We start from the raw sequence: 22,766 nt of genomic DNA, 5'->3' as shown, positions 1-22,766 counted from the left end.
AGGCCTGTTTGCTCCGATTTCTGGCCCTAAGGAAGATGCTAGCTTCCAGGGGTGAATTAACTAATCTGTCGTAGGTTATCTTCAAAAGCACAAATTAGAAACTTTGATAAAAAAATTCTCCCTGTATACTTATTATACATTAGACCTATATAGACAAACACATGAACCTTATAGTATGAATGACATGTGCGTGTGAAATATGTCAAATACTACAAGTGATCATTTTCAGGTAAATATTTTTCAAATCATTCATATTTCGCGAAACAAACGAAGCCTTATAGTATGAATGACATGCACGTGCGGACTCTAGGACTCTCCGTTCAATTGCAAATTGGTTGAAGTCTTGAAGAGATCTGTTATTCATATGCGCTGAGTATCACCTCCACTTCACTCCTAAATTCATGCAGTTTAACACTAATAGATTATTAATTGGCTTCCCCTACAAAATGTCATCTAGCACTCCTGGAGTTTTGACCACGGCCTTACAAATTCATGAAAATACTTAGCCAAGCCCCAAGTTCAACCTCTCTCTATCTCTTCGCTTTTTAAGCCGATGTAATTTCTCCCTATGCAACGCAGCGAGTGGTCGACCACGCATCTCCAACAACCTTAAATCGCCTGTATCATCTACTACCACCACCACCACCTTTTACATTTAAAATAAATCAATGTTGATTCAAAAATGGCGCAGAAGATGATGGTTATATAGATAAGACCGATATACGTAACTTAGTCATCCGAGAAGAATGTTCACAACATCATAAGCGTGTGAGAAAATGCTTAGAGAGCACAAGGAATTTGACAATGCCAAGAACCAGGGTGATATCAGATCAGGGAATCGGAACCAGGGTGATATCAGATCAGGGAATCGGTGGTATATAAAGTAAGAATACATAAGTTGACATAAGATTTTGGGCACTGACTTACGTATAATCTGTACATCGACATCAAATTATAATCAGATAACAAGGGCAGCACAGGTCTTGTGATTCCGAAGTTAATGCAGCGCAGTGCATCTTTTGAGAGAAATTTGATGCTTTAAGAAGAAAGACTTCATAGGCTCCACACAAGGGTACCTGGATTGGAGTATCAATAGGACGGTCCACTTTCAGGATTTGTCTGCGGTGTCCATGGTCTGGTGCGATGTCAGCCACTTTCTGAGACCACCCAGCTTATCAAATACTACTCAAATGGTTCTGGCATCAAGCACACACGAGCAACGAACCTCTGTTACACCCTAACTAATCAGATGTATACTAACTATTATACTGAAATGCATTTGCTGTAATATCATCAAACTGAGAAGCAGAATATAGGGTCAAAGGATCCCTTTCACGATGTCATCAATGAACCCACCGAATACCATTACCAGTCCACTAAAACAACCACTATACAAAAAAGCTCAGAGGCTCAGAGGGAACCGATGTCACAACAGTATCCTAATTATTAGTATAATTATCATAATTTCACGTCGGACACCACTGAAAGCATAAGGCAGATCATGAATGAAGAAGCAAAGTTACAAGAGACTAAAACCCTGCAAAATGTGAACTTGGAAAGACTACAGTTCTATCATCTTCCTAGTTCAAAAAGATGCAAGGCACCTTGAGAGGACAAGAAATCACAAGACTCATACTTCCATCAACAAGAAAATTGGTCACTTATAAGTCATTGAGTAGCCCAAGTCACTGCCAAGATGAGGATCACATTACAAATTTTCAATCCACATTCACAAAGGACGTATTAGAGGACAAACTAATATCCTCCACGGACAATCTCTTTACAGATCATGCTTTAATCCAAACACCAATTCTCACATGCATTATTTGCATAATCAAATATACATTCTACACTCGTGAACTTGCCTCAAAATCTAGGGCAAAGGTACAATCAGGATCAGCCCCTCCCAGCATTGCCATGTCGTTGATTTCTGAAATAGGTGAGAAGTGCCTGCGCCTGCAATGGACCAAAATGCCTTCAGAGGTGGTAAAACTAAAGTTGGAGCCAAGTTTAGGGAATCAGTATACAAGCACTCTCATTAATAAGATGAGCAACGGGAAGTAAGAGATGTCATACAGACTTACCTTTTCTTTAGCCCTTGGGGTGCCGGACTGAGACAAAGCCACCAATGGTGGGACAGCTCCCTCTTGGAGCACCCTACTACAGTATCTGTTGCTATTGGTACAAAGCTGCAGAAGAGCAGCAGCAGCATTTTCCTTTCCTCTTGCAGAACCTAACTCAACAACTTCAACTAGAACCGGAATTCCACCTTCCTGTCCAATAGCAGTCCTTCCCTCTTGAATTGTGGCAAGATTTGCCAACACAGCTACTGCCTTATCAACCATCCCAGCAGCCGGGTCCATCAACTCCACGAGGTACTTTACAGCACCGGCTTGCACAATACGTGCCTTGTTCTCATGAAAGATGGATAAGTTGAACAAAGCTGTGGCTGCATCTTTTTTGCCTCTTGGAGTACCATTGCCAAGCAAATCAACCAGAGGTTCAATCGCCCCCGACCTTCCAATTTTGACTTTATTGTCTTCGATCACAGAGAGACTAAAAAGAGTGGCAGCTGAGTTCTCCTTGGCCTCAGGACTGCCAGTCCGGAGAACGTGGATCAAAGGATCAATTGCATCAGCATTAGCAATTGCAATCTTGTTGTTATCATTGATTGACAGATTAAGAAGTGCTGTGACAGCATCTTCCTGAATCTTGATGTCTGGAGATCTAAGCAAACTCACCAACAAGTTAATGGCACCACAGTTTGCTATTACAATGCGGTTGTCCATGTTGTGCTTAGCCAAAAGTCGAATTTCAGCTGTTGCTTCTCCTTGAGTTTCAGCTGAATCACTTTTCAAGGCATCAACAAGCTTTCGGACTTTAGTTTCAATTTCAGAGAGATCAGCTCTTGCTTCAACAGCAGGAGAAGAAATGATCCTTGGACCAAACCTATCTGGCTGCCGACGCCATATCGTCTGGCTTCTTGACCTTGTCTCTACCATTCGAGGAGGAAACTCCGGTTCTCGCTGAGTAGTAGTCACGTTGTTAGGAGACTGTAGTTCAGGTTTCATCTCCCCAGAAGCGTCACTACTGTAGCCTGTCAGATTAGTAGATCCATTTGCATCTCCAGATGATCCTAGAGGCCTACTTGCACCAGAATGTGTGCCAGATGCCGAAACAGTTCTCTTGTGGTTCAACATCCGCTCATCAGCACCAATGCCATTGGAGAATTCACTCCTGTTTGGGGACGTAGACACTTGGAGAGATGAATCAATAGGACCTTCTTCAAAGTTAACCGAACTTTCTTCAGAGGCTGCTATAGATAATCTTCCAATATCCAAGCCCCGTCCATCTCCAGCAACAGTTGACAACAAAGCATCTGACCTAGAACGAGGATGTGACGGAGAATTCGCATCCTGGGGAACACCACTAGATGCAACAAAGTTCTTAACTGGCGAACCCATGTGTCGGACAGACTCAGGTGACATTGGGGGGTTCCCCCTGATATGTGGCTCCCTGATTGTACCAGACTCTGCATGGCTAAGCAGTGGCGAAGGTTGGTTTGAGCTCACAGATTTCATAGGATCAGGCAACTTCACATGGTTGGATTCACACCAATTAGCAATTAGTGCCTTTACAGTATAATTAGGTATTAGATTTGTGTGACCCAATGTTTGCCGTGTCTTTGGACAAACCGTGAGCCCAAGGTCCAGCCATTTCCTGATGAATGCCCTTTCATACGTTTGCCCTGATGCCACAATAACTGGATCTGTCATCAGCTCAAGAGAGAGAGGACAGCAAAAATCTGCAGGTATTGGGATGGGGCTGGAGATCTCAGACTGCTTTATCAACACAAGACGATCATGCATCCGTGTGATAATAGTGATCAATTGGTCAAAATAATCCACCTCACTGGTGTTCTCAGATTGCTCTGCATTCTCCTTCAATTTTTCAAGGGCAACAGCCTCAATCAAGATCTCCTGGTTTGACTTTAAACTAAAAATTTCTGCAATTTTCACAAGGTCTGCAGAGCTGGGACCAACACCCTCTGCTTGATCCTTTATGGCTTCTGTAATGACCGAACATGCTTGATCATATTCTATATGCTTGATCTTCTGCACGCAGTGCTACAACCATCCAAAAAGGAAAAGAACTGATTAGCCGAGACCAATAAACATTAGCTATTAATTAACAGGTCTGACAAATCTGGTATATACAGTGCTACATCCGGAAGATTGGCACTCGAGTCCAACTCATGGGTAATTAACTATGTAGATACAATTTCTATCTCGAAAGTCGTGTAGAAAACATGAAAACTTAACCACAGCAACTCTACAGAGTATTACCTCCAGTGACCCTGAACTCAACTCATCAGGGAGGTTTTGATCAGCAGACTTCAGCAGCTGGAAAGTATCAAGGCCAGCACTTCGAATTTTTGATATCAAGACCTCTACTCGAAGAATCTACAAACATAAAAAGAAGAAGAATGAGAAAGGAGAGAACCCACCTCCTATATCAGTACTTTACAGGTCAGGAATTTCAGAATTTCCAGTAAAGAAAAGAAACCCCAACAGCTTTCCATCTCCATTCCATAAAAAGCAGGCAATATCCGGTCACCAGGAGGTATGATTTGATCATTACAACAGGAAAGCTAATTTTTTTACATAACTAGTTCAAACTGGAGGACTTCACAGAGGAAGAGAAAGCACAAAAGCCTTCATAAGCTAACACTGCTTGACAGTTTAGAGATATCAATAGAGAAACCAAGGTGTTGGCATTACAAAGGACCAAAAGCACTTCCAGCTGAATCAGGAAATCAACACAATCCACAAGCAAAAATAATCTCTGCCCTGAAGCCTAAACCTTACAGACACTAGTGTCTAAACATGTGAATTAGAGAGAATTTGAGCTATTTTGAACAGGCAACAGAACAGAGGTTCAGTTTGCCCCACCACCAAGTTTCTTATGCCCCAATTAATCAAACAGATGGCATCTTAAACTGAGATGACTAAACTCAAGTAAAATAACGATGATGGAGTGGAGCCAGCACAACAAGCTAGGTGCAGCTCCAATGAGCTTTGGAAGAATAAAAAGGATTAGCAGGCAACAAGTGTGCTGGTCATGCTAAGTCCCTTTAGATCAATTCACATGAGTCAGGTAAGATCCTGTCATTCTCTAAATGTTAAACAAGATCTTGCAGTGACACATACCAAAGTATTGAACTCTCTCAATCTCTCTCATGGAAATACACAACGCACTAGCAATAGCATGCCTCACATCACACCTCGCATGACAAACCCTTTTTCTTCCCAAGAACAGATCCTGCATGTTTCTTAAAAAATCAAACAATTTCTATTTACATAAACGTTACTCTGTTCTGTCCCTTTACGGTTATAACCATAACGAGTCTTCTTATCAGTACTAATTTTACCATCATTTCCATCAGATGCTTTTACTGAAGTGAACCACATTTGATGGTTGATCGCAATCGTTGGGCTCAAAAGAAGCAAGAAAATGCATGAAATTATCATCAGGAAACCAAAAATAAAACTCATGATACCAACCCAAAAAAACTGTAGCTTGGTTCGCCCAAAATGCTGTGCCTATAAAGAAAATAGAAACAAAATGCTTGGGGAAGCAACAAGAGGCACAGAATAACAGAGAATAAACATTAGCCAAATGAAATCATAATTCCAGCATCATCAAAATAGAAGCAAGAAAATTGGCGCTTACAAAATCAACTTTACTCGACAATGGCTGCCAGCTTTCAAAGAGCTCCCTTAAATCCTCCACAGATTGATGAATCTCTCCAAAAGCCTTATTAAGTGACTCGTTAGAAGCTACTTCAGAGCCAACAATGACATCAAGAATTGGCTTCACCAGCTTCAATATTTCCTCTGCCTTTTTATAATATTTCTGAGCTGGTTCCAAGTTTATGCTATCAGAAGATGATAGATGAAAATATAAGGAGATATTACTTAGTAGTGCCTTCAACAGGGATATCTCCATAACACCTGAGACAGAAAACAGTCACACAAGGACCAATTACATTAGAAAAAAAAAAAGAAGAAGAGCAATTTAGCAGCAAACAGTATATATAAAGAACTTTATCAATCATAAATTCTTTCAACCAGTTAAATTCAGAAGCTAACCCTCTCTTTATCTCTTGTATCCAAACAGATTCTGAATTAATCTCATGTCAATAAGTGAAGGACATTGAATGGTCACAACTTTTAACTCCTTTTGGTCACAAGCTAAGCAAATCTGCTGCAAATATGCTATTTTATAAACCATGCCTGACCAATTTCTAGGCACAATCAAGTCCATTCACCATGATGACACTGAGATATGCCCACAATGAAAGAAGTAGAACAATTAAATCGACTCATGCCTGGAAATGGCACAAAGAATGAAAATAAGAAAGAAATTACAAATACCACCATGAAAATTCACTGCAGATTAAAGGAGACAATCTAGTCGGCAGGGTTACTCAAACTCATTGTTGGCGGCCTGCAGTTTGCTATCTCAATTGCACGTTGCACATCAAGGATCTCCAGATGTCTATTGTTGAAAGAAAGAGAACAAGAGGTGCGAAGGAAGAGATGAAAGAAACCGATTTGAAACCCTAGAGCTGAAGCTGAAGGAAGAAGACGGGTACATCACATATTTGAGGTCTTCTGTTTTAGGATTTTTAAAGCAAATTGCTTGTTCTTTTTCCAAAAAAAGACATGAGCTTTTTCTTTGTTAGAAATTGTGGAAGACCCATAAGTCGTAAGGATTGAATTTGATATAATAACATATATATGTTACGGTAAAGCAATATAACACGGATAAAAGTTTTGTATAATTGTACACATACGAGTTTATCTATTAATCAACAAAGTAACAAAAACATGAGTATTGATTGTTACATTGCTTATTTGAATGTTCTTGTTGTATGAATATTTATTGTGTAAATAGCCAAAAACTATTGGAATTTACTTTTTACTATATATCGCAAGTGATCTCTTACCTACCTCCTTCTCAAAATGCTATCAACAATTTATTTTTCAAAATATATTGATCTAAGATCAGATGCTTAAATCGACAACTTTCATATAAGAATAGTTTCATGTTAATTAATCACGAATCTCAAAAGACAGTCTAGAAATAAAAATTACCTAAGCAATCTCCTAATAAAGGCTTCTAGTAAAATAGAAAGGAAAGCACGATGTGAGATATAACATTTAAATAAGCCTTTGACTGGAATACTTTAAGTTCATATAGTATCATGAAAAAGACCATGCAGTTATTAGTATTTCAGACCTTAAAAAACAACCTAAGTTGAGCTATGAATAGCTTTTATATAGTTCAGCTTGATTTGAGCTTCAGCATCAGCTAATTCCTAACTAACAAGTGCTGCCACACATGATGACTTCTTTCTGATTATTGACAATAGACGTAATTGCAAGTATGTTAAGCAATTAGAGAGAAATTGATTCTAGTACACAAAAAATGATGTGTACCTTTCTCCAGACTCCAATGGATTCAAATAATGAAGTAAACTTAGTCACATAGCACTTTAAAGATCAGAGGCGTGATTAAAAGAGAACTCTGGTATCAACCGCCCACAAAATCATTTCTATATTCACTCTGACTCCAAGTTCTCCAGCTGCTACCTGGGCAAAAGCATATCCTTTAGCCTCAAGTTTCCAATTGGTAAACTTATAATGTAAATCTAAAATTAAATCCCACAGTCAACTACGTTATAGAATAGTAAGTTTTTGCCTTACAATTAAGTACCAAAAAACTCATCCATATCCCTAACTACGCCCACCAGCCTTCAACCTCTGATGCAAATCAGCTTTTAATTAAACTAGAGATTATCTGTTAGGTCGGCAGGGGCAGCTAACATGTATTTATACCGAGGATCAAATTAACCATTTATCACTCAGTTAAGAGCTAGGAAGCTAATAATTTTACCCAGTCAAGGACTCGCAAGACCGATAATTTTCTAATCAACTGTGTGTTTCTAAAAGGATTCCATTAATTTACAAGCCAGAATAAGAATTTGGCACTCTATCAAGTTGGTAGAAGAAGAAACATCTAGACTTCTCCTTCACAAGAACAAATTCACCCAAAGTTCTTAACATTCCAACTACTAGCAATTTCTTGCTATTTTGCACCACCAATGCACTTAACCGTATTCTCAGACCTGATTTCTTTATGCTATTCATTATAGTTCATCAACTTGCATTATCTTATTGAAGTTATTGAATGTTGCTGTTTAACATTCTGAAAACACCTCAGATGTCTTGTCATATTCTTGCATGGTGCAAAAACCACTTTATCTCAAGTATGCTCATTGGTAATCATACCTATTGTTGTTTGCCATTAATCCACTACCGCATTTTCATCTTAATAGAACTCATTTTGACACAAAGAGCTAGTGGTCTGCTCCTTTAGATGAATTAACCCCTATTTTGCATTCAAGTCATGATATAATCATGTACTGACAATTTTGGTATTTTTGAGACTCTAATCCACTCGTCAATTTGATAAAATCCAATCCGAACCATATATGATCACAAGAGCCCGCTCCTAAACCATTCATTTAGGTCTAATTTCAAGGAAAATTTCGTCATGGCTACACTTCGAAATATCAAATCCACACAGAAGTGTCCAAGATCACTTCCTCATCTCCATGTCAGCGCTGACCAAAGTATAGCAGTACTTGCATATTGTGTATACCTTCTTCAAACTAAATACAGTTTTACCAGAAGAGTAAATTGAAGCAACCCGAGGTACTAGAACAAAACATACATATTTTGAGCAAGACGAATCTCGCAGTGGACTTGCGCACCATACATCATGCGAGCAACAAATGATGCAACCTACATAGCCAGCTCTCTCTAAACATTCAATCTAGGGAGAATTATTCTTCAATTTACTTCTCTCAAGGAGCAACAATTTCAAAAGAAAGATTACCAAGACAAAAAAAAAAATCACGAGAAATATTATCCAAGACAATCTATGAGAGCTGAAGGTAGACATTTCATGGCTCTCCAGCATAGACTACGTTCAAAGCGTCCGAACCCATTTCGCAACTCGTGCCCTAAATCTACATCATACAACCTCTGATCTCATCCACCACCCGGCATACCAAGCCTTCTCAAACATCTCTAAGATCATACGGCAAAACCACCACTACCCATCACCAGCAAAGGCCAGCCCACACGCCAAGATCGACACCGGAACATGGCAACGCGCATAAACTCTCCAATACCACATCATCACTACCCCAGCCTAGAGTCTCAAGATTTCCTTCCAACAGAAGCAAGAAAAGGACGGACGAAGGCCGTCCGCCGCGCGAATCCAAACCCGCCTCGAAAGGCAGCAATCATTTCTCAACGTTCCATCCCCCCCCCCCCCCCTCGCAACACGACTCCACGCGCGGGAGGGAGACCCAATCCACCACACCCCCCCCACCCACCGCAGCACGTAAGCCCGCCCGCCTACCCACCAAAGAGTCCAATCCCTCCACATAAACAGAACAAAATTCGCTCCCAAAAGCAAAACCACAACCAAGAGCAGCTCAAAGCAACGAGGAACGAAGCACCATCTTCGCCGCCCGTCCGCCGCAACCAAATCGAATTCCGCAAAAAAAAAAAAAAAGAAGATCAAAACAAGAAACTCAAAACGGAAAGAGGACAAGGAAGGAAGGAAGGAAGGGAGCTCCCTCCATCGCAGATCAAAATCAAGGGAAGAAGCGCGTACCTTGAAACGGATTGCCGGGACGAGACGAACGCGAAGGGGGGAAACCCGAGCTCGGAAATGGCGGATTCGAGCTCCTCCTTTGACCTCTCCCTTCTCCCTTCTCTCTCTCTCTTTTCTCTCTGGGAGCACCCGATTTCTCTTTCCCCCAGTTTCGCTTTTTCCCAGTCCAAAGTTCTCCTCGCATATTCTCTTTTTTAATTTATTTATATTATCTCGACCCAAAAAAAAAATCAAAAAAATTTTGTCGTTCATGTTTATTGTTGAGATTGATCGAGGTCGTGCCCGAAAAAGAATACTTAAATATGCGAATCGTGTTTCATGTTTTTGGTAGTGACATTTTAGCGTCGCTGGGGCACGTCGATTTTTTCGCAAAATTAAATTCGACGAAGGTTTGTTGCTGAATAACCGATTAAAAAAAGTTCACGTTTTTTTCCTCATTTTATGGCTCTTCTGTCGAATTATTTCGAAGTTAATTTATTCGATAAGCATTTTGTGATCATGTGTATGTATGGCTCGTTTTAAATTCTAGTATGCATTGTCCTTGTATCATTTTTTTTTTTCGCGAATTTGCTTGTACTTTGAAATTATATTTCATGGGCTCGCGTAGGAAGGGGTGCATCCTTTTTTAGTTTTTTTTTTTTGTGTGGAATTTTTCTTTTATTTGTCTTGAAGATATGATATTACCGTCCGCACATGTTTGAACGTTCTTCGCTTCTATTTCTCCTGGTAAAGATATGTTGATATTTTGATGCGATATAAAGTATTGAAAATTTAAATATTCAGGTTGTTAATTAAGGCTGCGAATGACAACCATTCTGTTTCATAAATCAATTTCTGGATATTTATGTTCCTGGACGAGTTTATGAGCAAAAAAACACATTTGATAACGACACAAAATTTCTGTTCCCGAAACAAAATTTTGTTTAATAACGGCACAAAATTTCTCCATCTCGGGTGACCGGCGAGTGAATGGTGGGCGGATGGCGGCGGTGGACGTTGGGCTGCGGACGGTGGCAGCGAACAGCGGGCGGCGGGGGGAGGCGGCGGAGAACGACAACACGGCCGGTGCAAAGGACGTCGGCGGGAGGCGGCCGACGTCGGGTAGCGACGGGAGGCAGGTGACGGCCAGTAGCGGGAGGGGAGCAACAACGGGAGGAGGACGAATGGTGGCAGCGAACGGCGGGCGGCAAACGATGGGGGGAGGCGACGACGGACGGCGACGCGGCCAGTGCGGAGGACAGCAACTGGAGGCGGCCGGCGTCGGGCAGTGGCAAGAGGCGGGTGACGACCGGCGGCGCTAGGGGGCGGTTGGCGGACGATGGGCAACAACAGGAGGAGGGTGCCCTACGGTCGGAGACGGTGGCCAGCGGCCCACGGCTGCTGGCAGCGAGAGACTGCGAACGGCGGGAGGAGGCGGTGGTCGGCAAGTGGGCGGCAATGAGCAGTGGATGGGCGACCGGCTAGTAGTGAAGACAAGCGATTAGAAGAATTTCTCATTTTTGTTCCAGAAATAAAAAAAAAGTAGAAAATTTTTACTTCTCATTTCTGCTCCAAACCTATTTCTGAAATCAAAATTTGTTCCAAAAAATGAAAAATGAAATTGCGTTACTAAAAAGATTTCTGTTTCAAACTTGTTTCTGGAACAGAAAAATAAAAAGAGAAAAATTATCGTTCGCAGCCTAAGTAGCCGCCAAAATAGCGGGCTTACCAAATAAAGTGATTGGTGCGATTTTGAAGAGAAATCGCGTTGAAGACTTTTTTTTTATTTGGGTCGACCCGTCCACATTTCTCACGCAGCTGCCACAATAGTCGACTCCATGCTTTAATATAATTTATTTAGATATTTATTATACTTTTATTTTATTTTATTTTATTTTATTCTTGTTCGCTGCTATCTTACTTTTTCAGAAAAAAAGAAAAAGAAAGAGAGTTTTAAAGTTGCACCGTGTTGACAATTGTCCACGCCATAAAATGTTTTTTTTTTTTTGGTAACCCAGGGAACCCCGCACGGCCGACAAATGAAGAGTAAACCCCTGAGGGGCGACATCGCTAGGCCACCACACACGTGCCACCGGTTAAGTCACCTTGCGGCGCCCGGGATTCGAACACTCAACCTTTTGCGAGGGGAAGAGTGCGCGCTCCAGCAGCGCCACCCAGGCGGGTGGTGCCACGCCATAAAATGTTTGTAGGGCCAAAAGTCCAAAATCGGGGATTAGGTTTTGAATTTTCTTATTTTCCCTTTTCTTTATTTGTTTTATGCCATTTTCCTTCCCCTTTTCTTTAACATAACTTTTTTTTTTCTCTAAAATTATTTTTTTACGTATTTCTTTAATCTTTTTTTTTGCCTTTGATCCGCAGGACAAACTTAAATTGTTAATTAGTAATAATTCGTTTACTTGATTTAACATCACATTCTTCTATTGCAATGATAAACATATGAAAGAATACGACCGGCTTGGCTATTATACTTAAATTAGTAAATATCCGTCGAAATTTCTGATAAAACGATACCCACCGCAAAGCTCAAGTTTCCACTAATTAGACATATATGAGAGTTCTTAAAAGTAGCCCGATCTTATAATTCAGTATGTACGAAAAATTTAAGATTTAAAGTTTCGAACTAGGTATCTAATTGACAATTTTCAATTTAATGAGAATCTTATAACACCAAAATCGAAATAGTGACCTTACTTTTCACCTTCTTATTTTCACGTGGAGGGATCTCTATATAAATAAAAATGAAAAAAAAAAACAAGTTCTTACAAAAAAAAAATGAAAATAAAAAAACAAGTGCAAGGACATGTGCGTTTTACCTTTTAGGGCAAAAGTAAAACGATGCTATTGTCGATACAGCTTCAATTTTTTGTTTGTTCCATGATTTCTAATGATATTATGTTGCCTTTTTTTTATTGTAATTTAACGTTTTTCAGTATATAACTCTTTTTGATTGATCTGCGCGAAAAATTAGAGTTAGCTATTATCATTAAAAAAAAAAGCATTGACTTTCCATGTACTAATTATTTAATTTTCATATTTTTACTAATTTCTATATAAGAAAACACCCCCGAGTCATCCCTTTAAAAACAAAAAATATGTTCATAATTGTCATGCTGTTTTGCGAATCAAAGTTGATAGATAGAAAGGGTCAAAGAATTCCACATCAGCATATGATTCTTGATTATTTAAGAAGGATTATGAGTAATTCGAAACTTCTAAAGTCATCAAGGAAGTTCACCTTGTAATTTAACTGATAAGGACCTTTTGCACATCAAACTAATTAGAAGCTCCTAATGCCATGAAGGACTTTCTCCATGTAATTTAATAGATAAGAACCTTCTTTTTTCTTTTGCATATCAAACTAGTATAATCTATATACTTTATTAAGAATTAGTGCATGAAGAATATCACCACGATGCTTAGTACCCCCCTCAAAGCTCCTAGAAGAGAGGATCAAAAATAGTACCTCGCAAGATATGCTAAAGGTACGTTTTGTACGAAGAAAAACTGTTTTCAGCAAAAAAAATTTCGACTTTTCTGTATTTGGATGACGAAAATCTAACTCATCTACGGAAAAAGTTTTCCATGAATTGAAAACAATAAGCTTAGATTGGAAAAAAAGGACATCCATTCTAGTAAATTACCAAACAAATGAAAACTAGAAATTTTCCTTGAAAATAACTTTCACGAAACATAACATATTTCCCTTTATCATAAAATTTTTAGGGAAACAAACGCACCTTAGGTAATTAAAAACCTAATGAGTACACATGGCAAAATATTCCGCACCCTTTTGGAAGAAATTGTTATTATATATACTAGTCGTGAATGCTCGCAATGTGAGGATATAAATATTTATTATTATTATAAGCATCACGCTCGATATGATATTTTTAGATTTTTTTTGCGACATAGGGCCTGTTTGGTTCAACTTTGAAAATGCTACTTGGGAAAATGCAAATACCTTTGGGTGAAAGCCCATTGCGGAAATGCAAATGGTGTTTGGTAAAAATATTTTGTAAAGCTACTTTGGCCAAAATATAGTGTTTGGTGAATTTTTTTTGCAAATGGACTTTGGGAAGAAAAAACCTAACTTACCCTTCGCTGGAGCCGGCGTCGGCCGCCTTGGCGAGCGCACTGCGCCCGGCGGCCGTCGCCGAGGTCGGGCGACCACCTAGAGGCCAAATCTCAGGCGGGCGGCCGTCGCTCGAGGCCGAGCGACCCTCGCGAGGGTCGCCCGGCCTCGGCGACGGCCGCCGGCCTCTTGCCCCCGATCCAAGACTACGGCCGCCTGCACGGCCTCTCACGCCGACCACCTCACGAAGAAGAAGATGAACAGTACACACGAGAGGCAAAAGTGGATTTTTGGACAAATTTTGAGAGCAAAAAAGGCAACTAACATATTTCATTAAATGGGGTACTAGCATTCCGAGAATGTTGAAAGCTCAAGGCACCCTAGGAGGTGCCTTGAGCTTCCAGCTTTGAGAAGGCCAACATTTGACCAAAGAGCTCCAAAAATAATTTGCCAAACACAAAATAAATATCTGGACTCGACTAGAACCGTAACAAATTGTGATTTATTTTGTTATAAAACGAATCGAATCAATGCTCAAATTTGTGTTGGGATTTCATCTTCATGGGTTAGATGCGAGAAGTCAACATACCAAGAATCAGTAACTTCTGACAACTATCTTTAACTCATCAAACGAAAGACATTTTCCTGTCTTTTAACACTGGAGGTACAGAAACTCCACCTTCTGTAACTCCACCGCCACTTTCCAAGTCAGCAGTACATCAAAAGAAGAAGATAAGCCTCTTCCATTGAATACATGTTTAGGCACAAGCAGAAGGCCGTCCCATAGGTTTCTAGTCGACAATGCCATTGCTAAAAAGGATCTGATCATCAGTAAAGAGAGACAAGCAGCCTGTGTAACCCAGAGTTTCTTTCCCATGATTGCCTAGTCTTGCCTCTCAATGTGAGTAATATCCAGAAAAAGAAGATAGATTTCCCTTCTTTTACAGAGGTCCATCACATGTGCATTACAAAAGGAGCTTTCAAAGACACTTTCGTGTCGTCGCAAATACAAAGTTAGCTCTGACCGTCAAACCATAAGTAACACCAGACCTACCAAACAGGTGCTAAATCCGGTAATCACGAGTATGGCTGGTGTGAAGACGGCAAACCACGGATATGAGCACCATATTTTGGCACAGTGGAGTTGTAAGAGGGTGCTGCAAACCTGTCATGATGGGTGTACTGTTGTCCTTGATCACTAGCTTGATAAGCATACTCAGACTGCCCCGGAAGTTGATAATTTGGTGCAAACCTCACCGCTGGCGGCCCCAAGTACGGCGCATTTTGGCTGAAGGCGGGAACTTGCCTACCAATAGCATTGGCTCCTGGAGCACGAGATTTATAAAATCCTCCATTTGGCTTTGGCTTTTTGGATTTTTGATTCCCCCCGTGCTCTCCAGCCCTTTTCTTGTCGGATTTTGCTTTCTCTAATTGAGCGACTCTTCTCTCGAGGGGATCTAGTTGGTAACTAGCCTCAAGTCCATAATCTTTGACACACTTGATCACAGCCTTGAGCGCCTCAAGTTCTTGTGCATTTGCTTGACTCTGTATGTATTAAGATAGATAAATTACCAACAGATAAAAATATTGCTTGCAGTATGTACTACTCGGGGACAGAACAAGTACCGATGCAATAGCAGCACCTTCCGACTTTGCACCTGCCCCCTGCGAATTTCTCCTCAAGTCCTTCAAGTATGTCTTCAAGAGGGGCACTGGGTGAAATCTTTCAGTAAGCTGAAAAGCATGTATAAGATGTACGGCATCGATTTGTCGCCCACTATTGATAAGAGACTCAACAACACCTGCGCCAGAAGATTGTCTTAGGAGTGCAAAGATGGAACAGCTCTCTGAGCATATAGATGAATCTGGTTGTCTCATATGCGTAATTTCTATCAACTGTTCCCTAAACGGGAAATGAGGGATATCTTACAGACAATCCATTTTCCAGACCCCATAAGGTCTGTCAGTTGTGAGAAAACCAACCTGGAACTTTTTCAGTTAACCCAAGAGAACGGCAAAGCTCAGGAGCTTGCCTGAGGTGAGCAACTGCGGGAACAAGCTTGCAGAGTTCAGCTTCATCAAACTCTGAAGCAATATTAAAAGTCGAGAGGAGCTGCAAAAATGCTTCTGCTTCTAATGCATTCCCATCGACAGCATTAGTGCCATCACTAAACAACTTAAACTTCCACTCATCAGCAATTGCCTTGGCTTGCTGCTTTATTTCAGGGTTCAGAAGGTGATCAGCACCTGATTCAACCCCCGCCAAAAAGGTGGCCATGGCTTCCATAAAGGTAATACAGGATTTTTGCATGCCCTGAAGGGCAGCATCCCCCCTATTTTCTGGTTGGTCTGTCTCATCTTGAGAGTAAAAACCCCCCAGTGAGTCCAGCACCAAACGGGCCGGATCTGTTGCACATCGTAGAGCAACAGAAAGTTCCCGAAAAATAGCATTTAAGTTATTTTGCTTCTTCAAAGTAAAATTCAGAAGCCCTTTTGCATCCATCTGCTCACAAAATTGTATCAGCTCTATACAAGGCTTGACATCAGTCAAGCCTTCAGCTTCATCAATGTTACTAGGACAAATATCCTCTTTTGTACTTGCATCGCTAAGAGGGCCACTTACCTTGCCATCTTTGATATTGCCATCATCAGCTGCCTCAGCGTTAGATTCTCGGTGATTCATGCGTGAATTTATGATAGCAGCAACTGCAGCATTTTTTAGCTCCTGCACTCGATCTAACATTTCCTGTTCCTTTGCCGCAATAGCCGCCTCTCTCTCTGCCAAACTTGCCTCAGTCTCAACTGTTTTCGCCGCAATTTCTCTCTCTTTAACCTCAAGCTCATCAAACTTTTTTCTGAACATAGCGTCAAGGTTGCGGAAGTGCTCCTCAATTTCATTCCATGCAACTTTCTCCTCAGAAACGCGCTTACAGGCTTCCAGTTCAAGAAGTGCCTTGCTCAGCTGATCTATCAAGGAAGTTACTGTATCATCTCCAGAAACTGGTTCGGTTTCTGCCATTGAGGGCAACTCTACAAATTCAAAGCAGATAATCAACATACTTTTCACTTCAGAACACAACTAATACATCTTGGTGACAACACAAATATGAGCAGTGGGGTCTTAAGCTACGCCACTGCTCAACCTTTGAAATCTTGATCCTATGATGCTTTAGCACTGCCGCAACAAAGCCAAGCAGTACACAATAACTTCAGAAGGCAAAGTTGGAAAATCTTTTCACCAGTGACTGAGTCAAATCTCCAAACTCCTTCCTTTATCAATTTCTGGAGAACTATCCACTAATTTACCCTATTTAATGTAAGATTATGAGCAACAAGTTCTGGTTGAAATTAATAACAGGTTCATATTAAAAGTCAGGTAGCCTACTTGAGTTTGATTCTCTCACTCTATACATGCAAACCTCCTTAAATTGTTGAACCAAAGTTGGAAAAGGGTTTCCTTTTCTTACCTAGAATTGTCTTTGACATTTAAAATAAGAACGTAAGGTCATTCCTCAAAGTAGAAGATATCCTGAACCCCGCAAACTAAACAGGCAAACAAACATTTCTGCTCATGCTGCAAGTATTTGTAAGTTCTGGTGGTGTCTTGCTAACTTGAGTTAACAACATAACTATATCCTCTCAAATTTCATATTTTACAAGCTCAAAAACCAACAGTTCCAGAGAAATGACAGCAATTATCTCGCAAGCCATGACTTCACATCCACAGTTGGAATACAAATGCAAAAACTAGTTAATCTTGCACATCAATTAAATCATTTACTTTAACAAGACATAATAAGTAAAATTCTTTGAAATATGCAGTCTCAACAAGTTCACTCCTTACTGTATCAATTATGAATTATTAAGTTCTTAATCTACACAACCTAGAGTGCATGCTATGGTTAGGTCAAGATTTGTTTCTCTGGAGTACCCATTTTCCCCTATTGATTGGGTCAAGATTTTCGTCCAACGGCATTTGTAACTCCATTTAAAGACAATTATCCATCAATTTCTCACTAAAATTCCTTCTCCAAATCATTCGTTTTTGCTAAGCTACTTTGCAACTGCAAGTTGATTATTTTCGGCGACACTAGCCAAAAGACATTAAAAACAAGGTCCCATTGAAGTACGACCGGCGCTACACAATCTGGACAGCATGGTAAGGTTCTGTAAACTAAAACTTCTTCCCCTTATATTTGTCATCCAAATGTTCATTGTTTCAACCACACCACTATGATTGACCTAGCCTTCAGCAAAAACTCCAAGTGCTACTGAAAAAGAAAATCAATTCATCTATATACGGGCTTATGTAACTTCATGTAAACTGTAAAGATTAGATAACCACATCGATGGATAACCACCGGTTGATAATGGTATAGAGCTTTCTTTTCCTAATAGCTAATAGAACATATCTGAAATCAAAAAATTATACAATGTATACCATCGATAAGCAGGCTGATGGTTAAAATGAGAGAGAGAGAGAGAGAGAGACACACACACACACACACACACACCCCACACACAATGTTGAAACGTGCCAGACTGTTGTTTTCATCATGGAAGATGCAGAATGGCAAACACAAATTGAAGGAGAACATCCATTTCCTCAAAACATAATAAATATGCTTGTTGATCCGGAATATACACATACGCTAGCTTTGTTGATCGGCTGTTGCCAATTAAAAAGAGAAAATATTTCTTGCACCACAAAATGTGTAGGTAAGAGATGAAATCATGGGTAATGAGAAAGTACATAAATGTGTGGCAAATCAGGAATCTAAATAAAAACAAAAGGTTTAGCAATGGAGTTGCTGACTTAGCCAGAGAGGAGGGGACTGTCTAGAAAGCCAATAGTTAAAATTAATGATGGATGGTAGGCCTTTACAATCAAAAGATGAGCTGAACGATGTTTTTCAGATTGATAGTTGAAGGGATCTTAATGTATCATACCAAAATAGTTATTTCCAGGTACTGTATTACTGTATTCTGCCAGTTACACCCTGATAACAAACCCCAAGAGGGGGAGAGGAGGGGATTGCAGAGGCGGTTTTCTTGTTAAAAGATGCGTATAAGGTGTGGGCTTTATCCTCAAGCTGAAGGAGAGGAAGCCTGTCCGATGGCCAGACCACCATAACATATAAAGGTCTCGAACCAAACTCATAATCCCTTGTGCAGAAGACAGGATTTTTCCTGGTCTTCAGGAATGGGTTTAAAATCCAAATCGAATGCTCTTCTAAGCTCAAAATTAGCTCCAACTATTCTAGACCAATTAAAATTGTATGTAAGTAAATAAAAGATCACAATGATTGTACATCATGGAGTCGCATTTCAATCATGATATAGACAAAAGCCAGTCTCTGAAGCAAGATTTCAATGGAAGGCCTCTGAACTTAAAGCTTTTCATCATCATATCTAGCATCACAGATGCAGTCACATGCAATCCTTTGACGACTTACATTCCAAAGACATGAAAAGTGAACTTGGAGAATCACACGGGGAAAATAAGCTTAGTAACACATAAGCAAACCAACTTGTCACAAGAATCAGAAGGGCATAACCTGAAGATGCTAGCCATTTCAAATAGGTTTAATCATCTCTAACTTCAGGCATTTAAAATGTGACGGGCGCTTGGGTGGTTCAACTTCAACCAACAATTGAGCCAGCAGAGATCGCTTTCTAGGGTTTCTTCCTCCCACTCAATCCAAAAGCACGAAAGAAAAGAATTTTTCTTTTTCTTTCCGCACCTCGACAGCGAAAAGATTGGCTAAACATTCATGAAAGGGCCAATTTGTCCCAGTCAACATTTCCCGAAATCTCGAAGGATCGCTGCAAATCGATCTTAAAGACCAAGACAGGTCGTAGTTAGGTTTCCTTGCATCTTTTGGATACAATAACAATACTTATCACCACAGTTTCACTCGCGCAATACAGGCGCAACTTCAACGAGCGCAATCATCTGAAAATATAGTACATTGAGTCCGACAGACTGACTCATTGCTGTACCCAACATCTTCAGGGGCAATGAACTGCAACAGGAACCATATCTTCTATTCCCAATTCTTGCAAAAACCCAATCACGAACCAAAAGCAGAGTTTTTTTTCTCGCTGATTTCTTGGGAAAGCAAACATGCGGAAAATTCCTTATCGCAGGAGGCCGAGGAAGACGACGGAGCGCAATGGGTGAAGCAGCGAAATCACAAATTGAAGGCTTCTTGTTCGAGAGGAGAGGAACTGCGTACCTGGAAATGCAATTGGGAGCAAGCTGAAACCCTACAAATTGGGTTGCAGAAGATGGTCGGAGAGTCGGATTCCCCCCGAAAACTGAGCTGGGGGTCGACCGGAGACGACGGCAGCTTCACATCCCGCGGCGAATCATTCCGTCGCTAGCGCGGCGGCGGAGCTCCGTCGGCTCTGTTCCGGTGAGGGTGCCGACTGAAGTGAATGGCCCAACGCCTTTACGAGTGTCCTGAGTAGGCAGGTATTGTTAAAGCGAGCTGTCATAACCACGGGAAAATTTCAAACAAGGATATAAAAAGTTGAATCATTTTTCTCAAAAAATGATTTAAAATGAATTTCGTTTCGAATAAGGATATGAACTGGGCCGGAGGAGTCTCAAATAAGGGAAAAATACATAGCTATAGGTAGAGGGAATCAGTTCTATAATCGCTTGCACACGCAAATTAGAGAAGTGGAGATAACAGAAAGAGAGCACAGTAGAAAATTCTCTTACTGGGCCTCTCTGCCGGACCCTTTCTCTCTGGGCTCGATCACCTTTAAAACTTCGCACAAAACCTCGATGTCACAGCTGATCGACATTGTCTTCCACCACCAGAACGCCGTCCGCTCGCTGCCGTTCGTCGTCGTCGCCGCCGAGCTCATCTTCAAGAAATACCAATCATGTTCTGTTTTGCCGTTACAATGGAGAGTATTGAGTCGAGGATCCCAACCAAGTTAAATCTTGTATAAACTTTGTACAGCGCCTTCAAAAGAAGAAGATGATCTCTCTTCGGTGTAGATAATAAAGAAAAAGGCTCGAGATTCTTACTACCAGAGATACTTAAATAAAGATTCTTCTATAGGACCTCTTGGTGAAGGTTGTGGAAAGTAGCAGTTTAGGGTATTAGAGCCGTGGATTATGTGCCATAGTATCGTTCTAAGATTCGTAATTCCATAGAGTTTGAAGCGAAGGTATCAATAACCGTGAGTGAAAACACCTCATCCGAAACACGTTCACATCACTTAGTAGATGTTCCAGTTACCTTAACTCCATCAAATTCGTTTTGTAGTCTAAAGCCTCCGACATCAACTTGCTCTATGAGGTATCTTACCTCAATGAAAATGAGAAGATCTCACCTACTACTCTTCCTTTTGTAAATCCCAATGCTGCTTTTGCTAAACACACATCCTCCTTTTCTCCCATCCGCTCTATAAGATAGTTAATTCGTCACACTCCAAAAAAGGTGAAGGAATATGCACAATCTACTCGGTTTGATCAACATCATGTTCCCGCTATCCAGTAGGAATAATTTGTTACTCTTCAAATTCCTCCCGATTTCCTTCGACAGTGGATCCAGTAATGATACACTCATATGCACTATGGTGCAATTCGTCTTGCTTTATCATTCCATTGTCGACAAGGTCTTCCTGTTGTTTTTCGTATAACTCTTCTAGATAGAAGCTTTCTTGACTACTGACACGCCTATATTGGGATAGCCGAGACTACTTTGAATGTTGGAATGGTGTTTGTCACCTTGTTTCCAAATTTCAATATGGCACTTTCAAACCCTCGACTCCTTACTGCCCTAAAAGTCCAACTCCAAATTGTTGGAGCTCCCCAAGTATCAAATTCTGGTGTTGCTACCTTACACTAGCAAATGGTGTATAGGGTCCAGAACCATGCCATAAATCTATCACTCCCAGCATCAGAAGAAGCCTTAATGATCTCCGTGGATAATAACCACACAACATCCTGTATTCATTGTTGAGGTTGATGTCTTGTATTCTGTTATCCAAGAAATTATGAGGCGGTTCCGAAAGGCCCCCTGACGACTGGACAGCACGGGGGGATTTATCTGGGAAAGCTAAATATTTTAGGCTATGTGGGCAACTTTGTAATTTGTGCCATGTAGGGTTTCGCTTTATATATTTAGGGCGAAACAGGTCTCTAGAACAGAGACAGGGGGTGAGAAAGAGTGGTTGTACACTTTTCTACGTTATTAGTGAAACGGATCCCTTCTCCCCGTGGACGTAGGTAGGTGAAACGTCTCCCCTGCTGAACCACGTAAATTCTTGTGTTGTGCGAATTTCCATTACTTTCTTGCATCGTTGATAGGATCGAATTTAGATATTCGACATTCATGTCCCAAGACAAATTTCCAGAGATGAGTAACCTGTACAACCAACCATGAAAAACAGCTTTATTTTCTACACTCTTCTTATGGTCCAACCTGTTCAGCACCACCAAAAAAATGAAGAAGGTGGATCTAACCTCAAAATTTAGAAAGGTCCTCCGGTTCATTCGTTTGATGCAAGTGGTATTCCTATTTATTATTTCAAAGACCCGATTACAGGACACTATTACTGGGAGGTGAACTATCAATGTAAACTTTGAACAGTCCCTCTAGAAGAAGAAGATGATCACCCTTCGGTGAAGAAGAAAAGAAAAAGGCCCGAGATCCTTATTACTAGAAATACTTAGATGGAGATTCTTTCATAGGACCTCTTGATGAAGATTGTGTAAGGTACCAGTTTATGGTATCCTACGTAGTGCCTAATCTCACTCCTTTATTACCTTCGGTCTCTTCACCACCTCCTGATAATGAGCCTAATGAATCACCAAAACCAAAGCCTCAAAAAATAGAGCCAAAATAAAAACCCATTTCCCCATTTTTCAAACCCATTTACAAGTGGATTAGAAAAAATTCCTCTTGAAAACCAT

General features: G+C 40.6%; 2 protein-coding genes across 2 annotated transcripts; both read right to left on the bottom strand.

The window, feature by feature from the left end:
- Nucleotides 1–1,636: 1,636 nt before the first annotated feature.
- Nucleotides 1,637–9,900, bottom strand: LOC115676855 (U-box domain-containing protein 4). Its single transcript, XM_030599864.2, has 6 exons — nt 9,757–9,900; nt 7,506–7,658; nt 5,734–6,014; nt 4,347–4,463; nt 2,085–4,127; nt 1,637–1,956 (listed from the first exon to the last, which is right to left on the bottom strand). Exons 3-6 carry the CDS (start codon nt 6,007–6,009, stop codon nt 1,897–1,899), a joined length of 2,496 nt encoding a protein of 831 aa, XP_030455724.1. The 5' UTR covers nt 6,010–6,014; nt 7,506–7,658; nt 9,757–9,900; the 3' UTR covers nt 1,637–1,896.
- Nucleotides 9,901–14,681: 4,781 nt separating this feature from the next.
- LOC130135617 (FRIGIDA-like protein 3) lies at nt 14,682–20,299 on the bottom strand. The gene is made up of 4 exons (XM_056305211.1): nt 20,068–20,299; nt 15,812–16,858; nt 15,455–15,630; nt 14,682–15,373 (listed from the first exon to the last, which is right to left on the bottom strand). Exons 2-4 carry the CDS (start codon nt 16,845–16,847, stop codon nt 14,906–14,908), a joined length of 1,680 nt encoding a protein of 559 aa, XP_056161186.1. The 5' UTR covers nt 16,848–16,858; nt 20,068–20,299; the 3' UTR covers nt 14,682–14,905.
- Between the last annotated feature and the right edge of the window lie 2,467 nt (nt 20,300–22,766).

Source organism: Syzygium oleosum, unplaced genomic scaffold, assembly GCF_021117445.2.
Source record: "Syzygium oleosum isolate NSW1041296 unplaced genomic scaffold, Sole_v2.1 Sole_v2.35, whole genome shotgun sequence".
NCBI classification, from domain to species: Eukaryota; Viridiplantae; Streptophyta; class Magnoliopsida; order Myrtales; family Myrtaceae; genus Syzygium; species Syzygium oleosum.
Note: the sequence above shows the minus strand (reverse complement) of the source record. Positions and strands in the feature narration are given on the sequence as shown.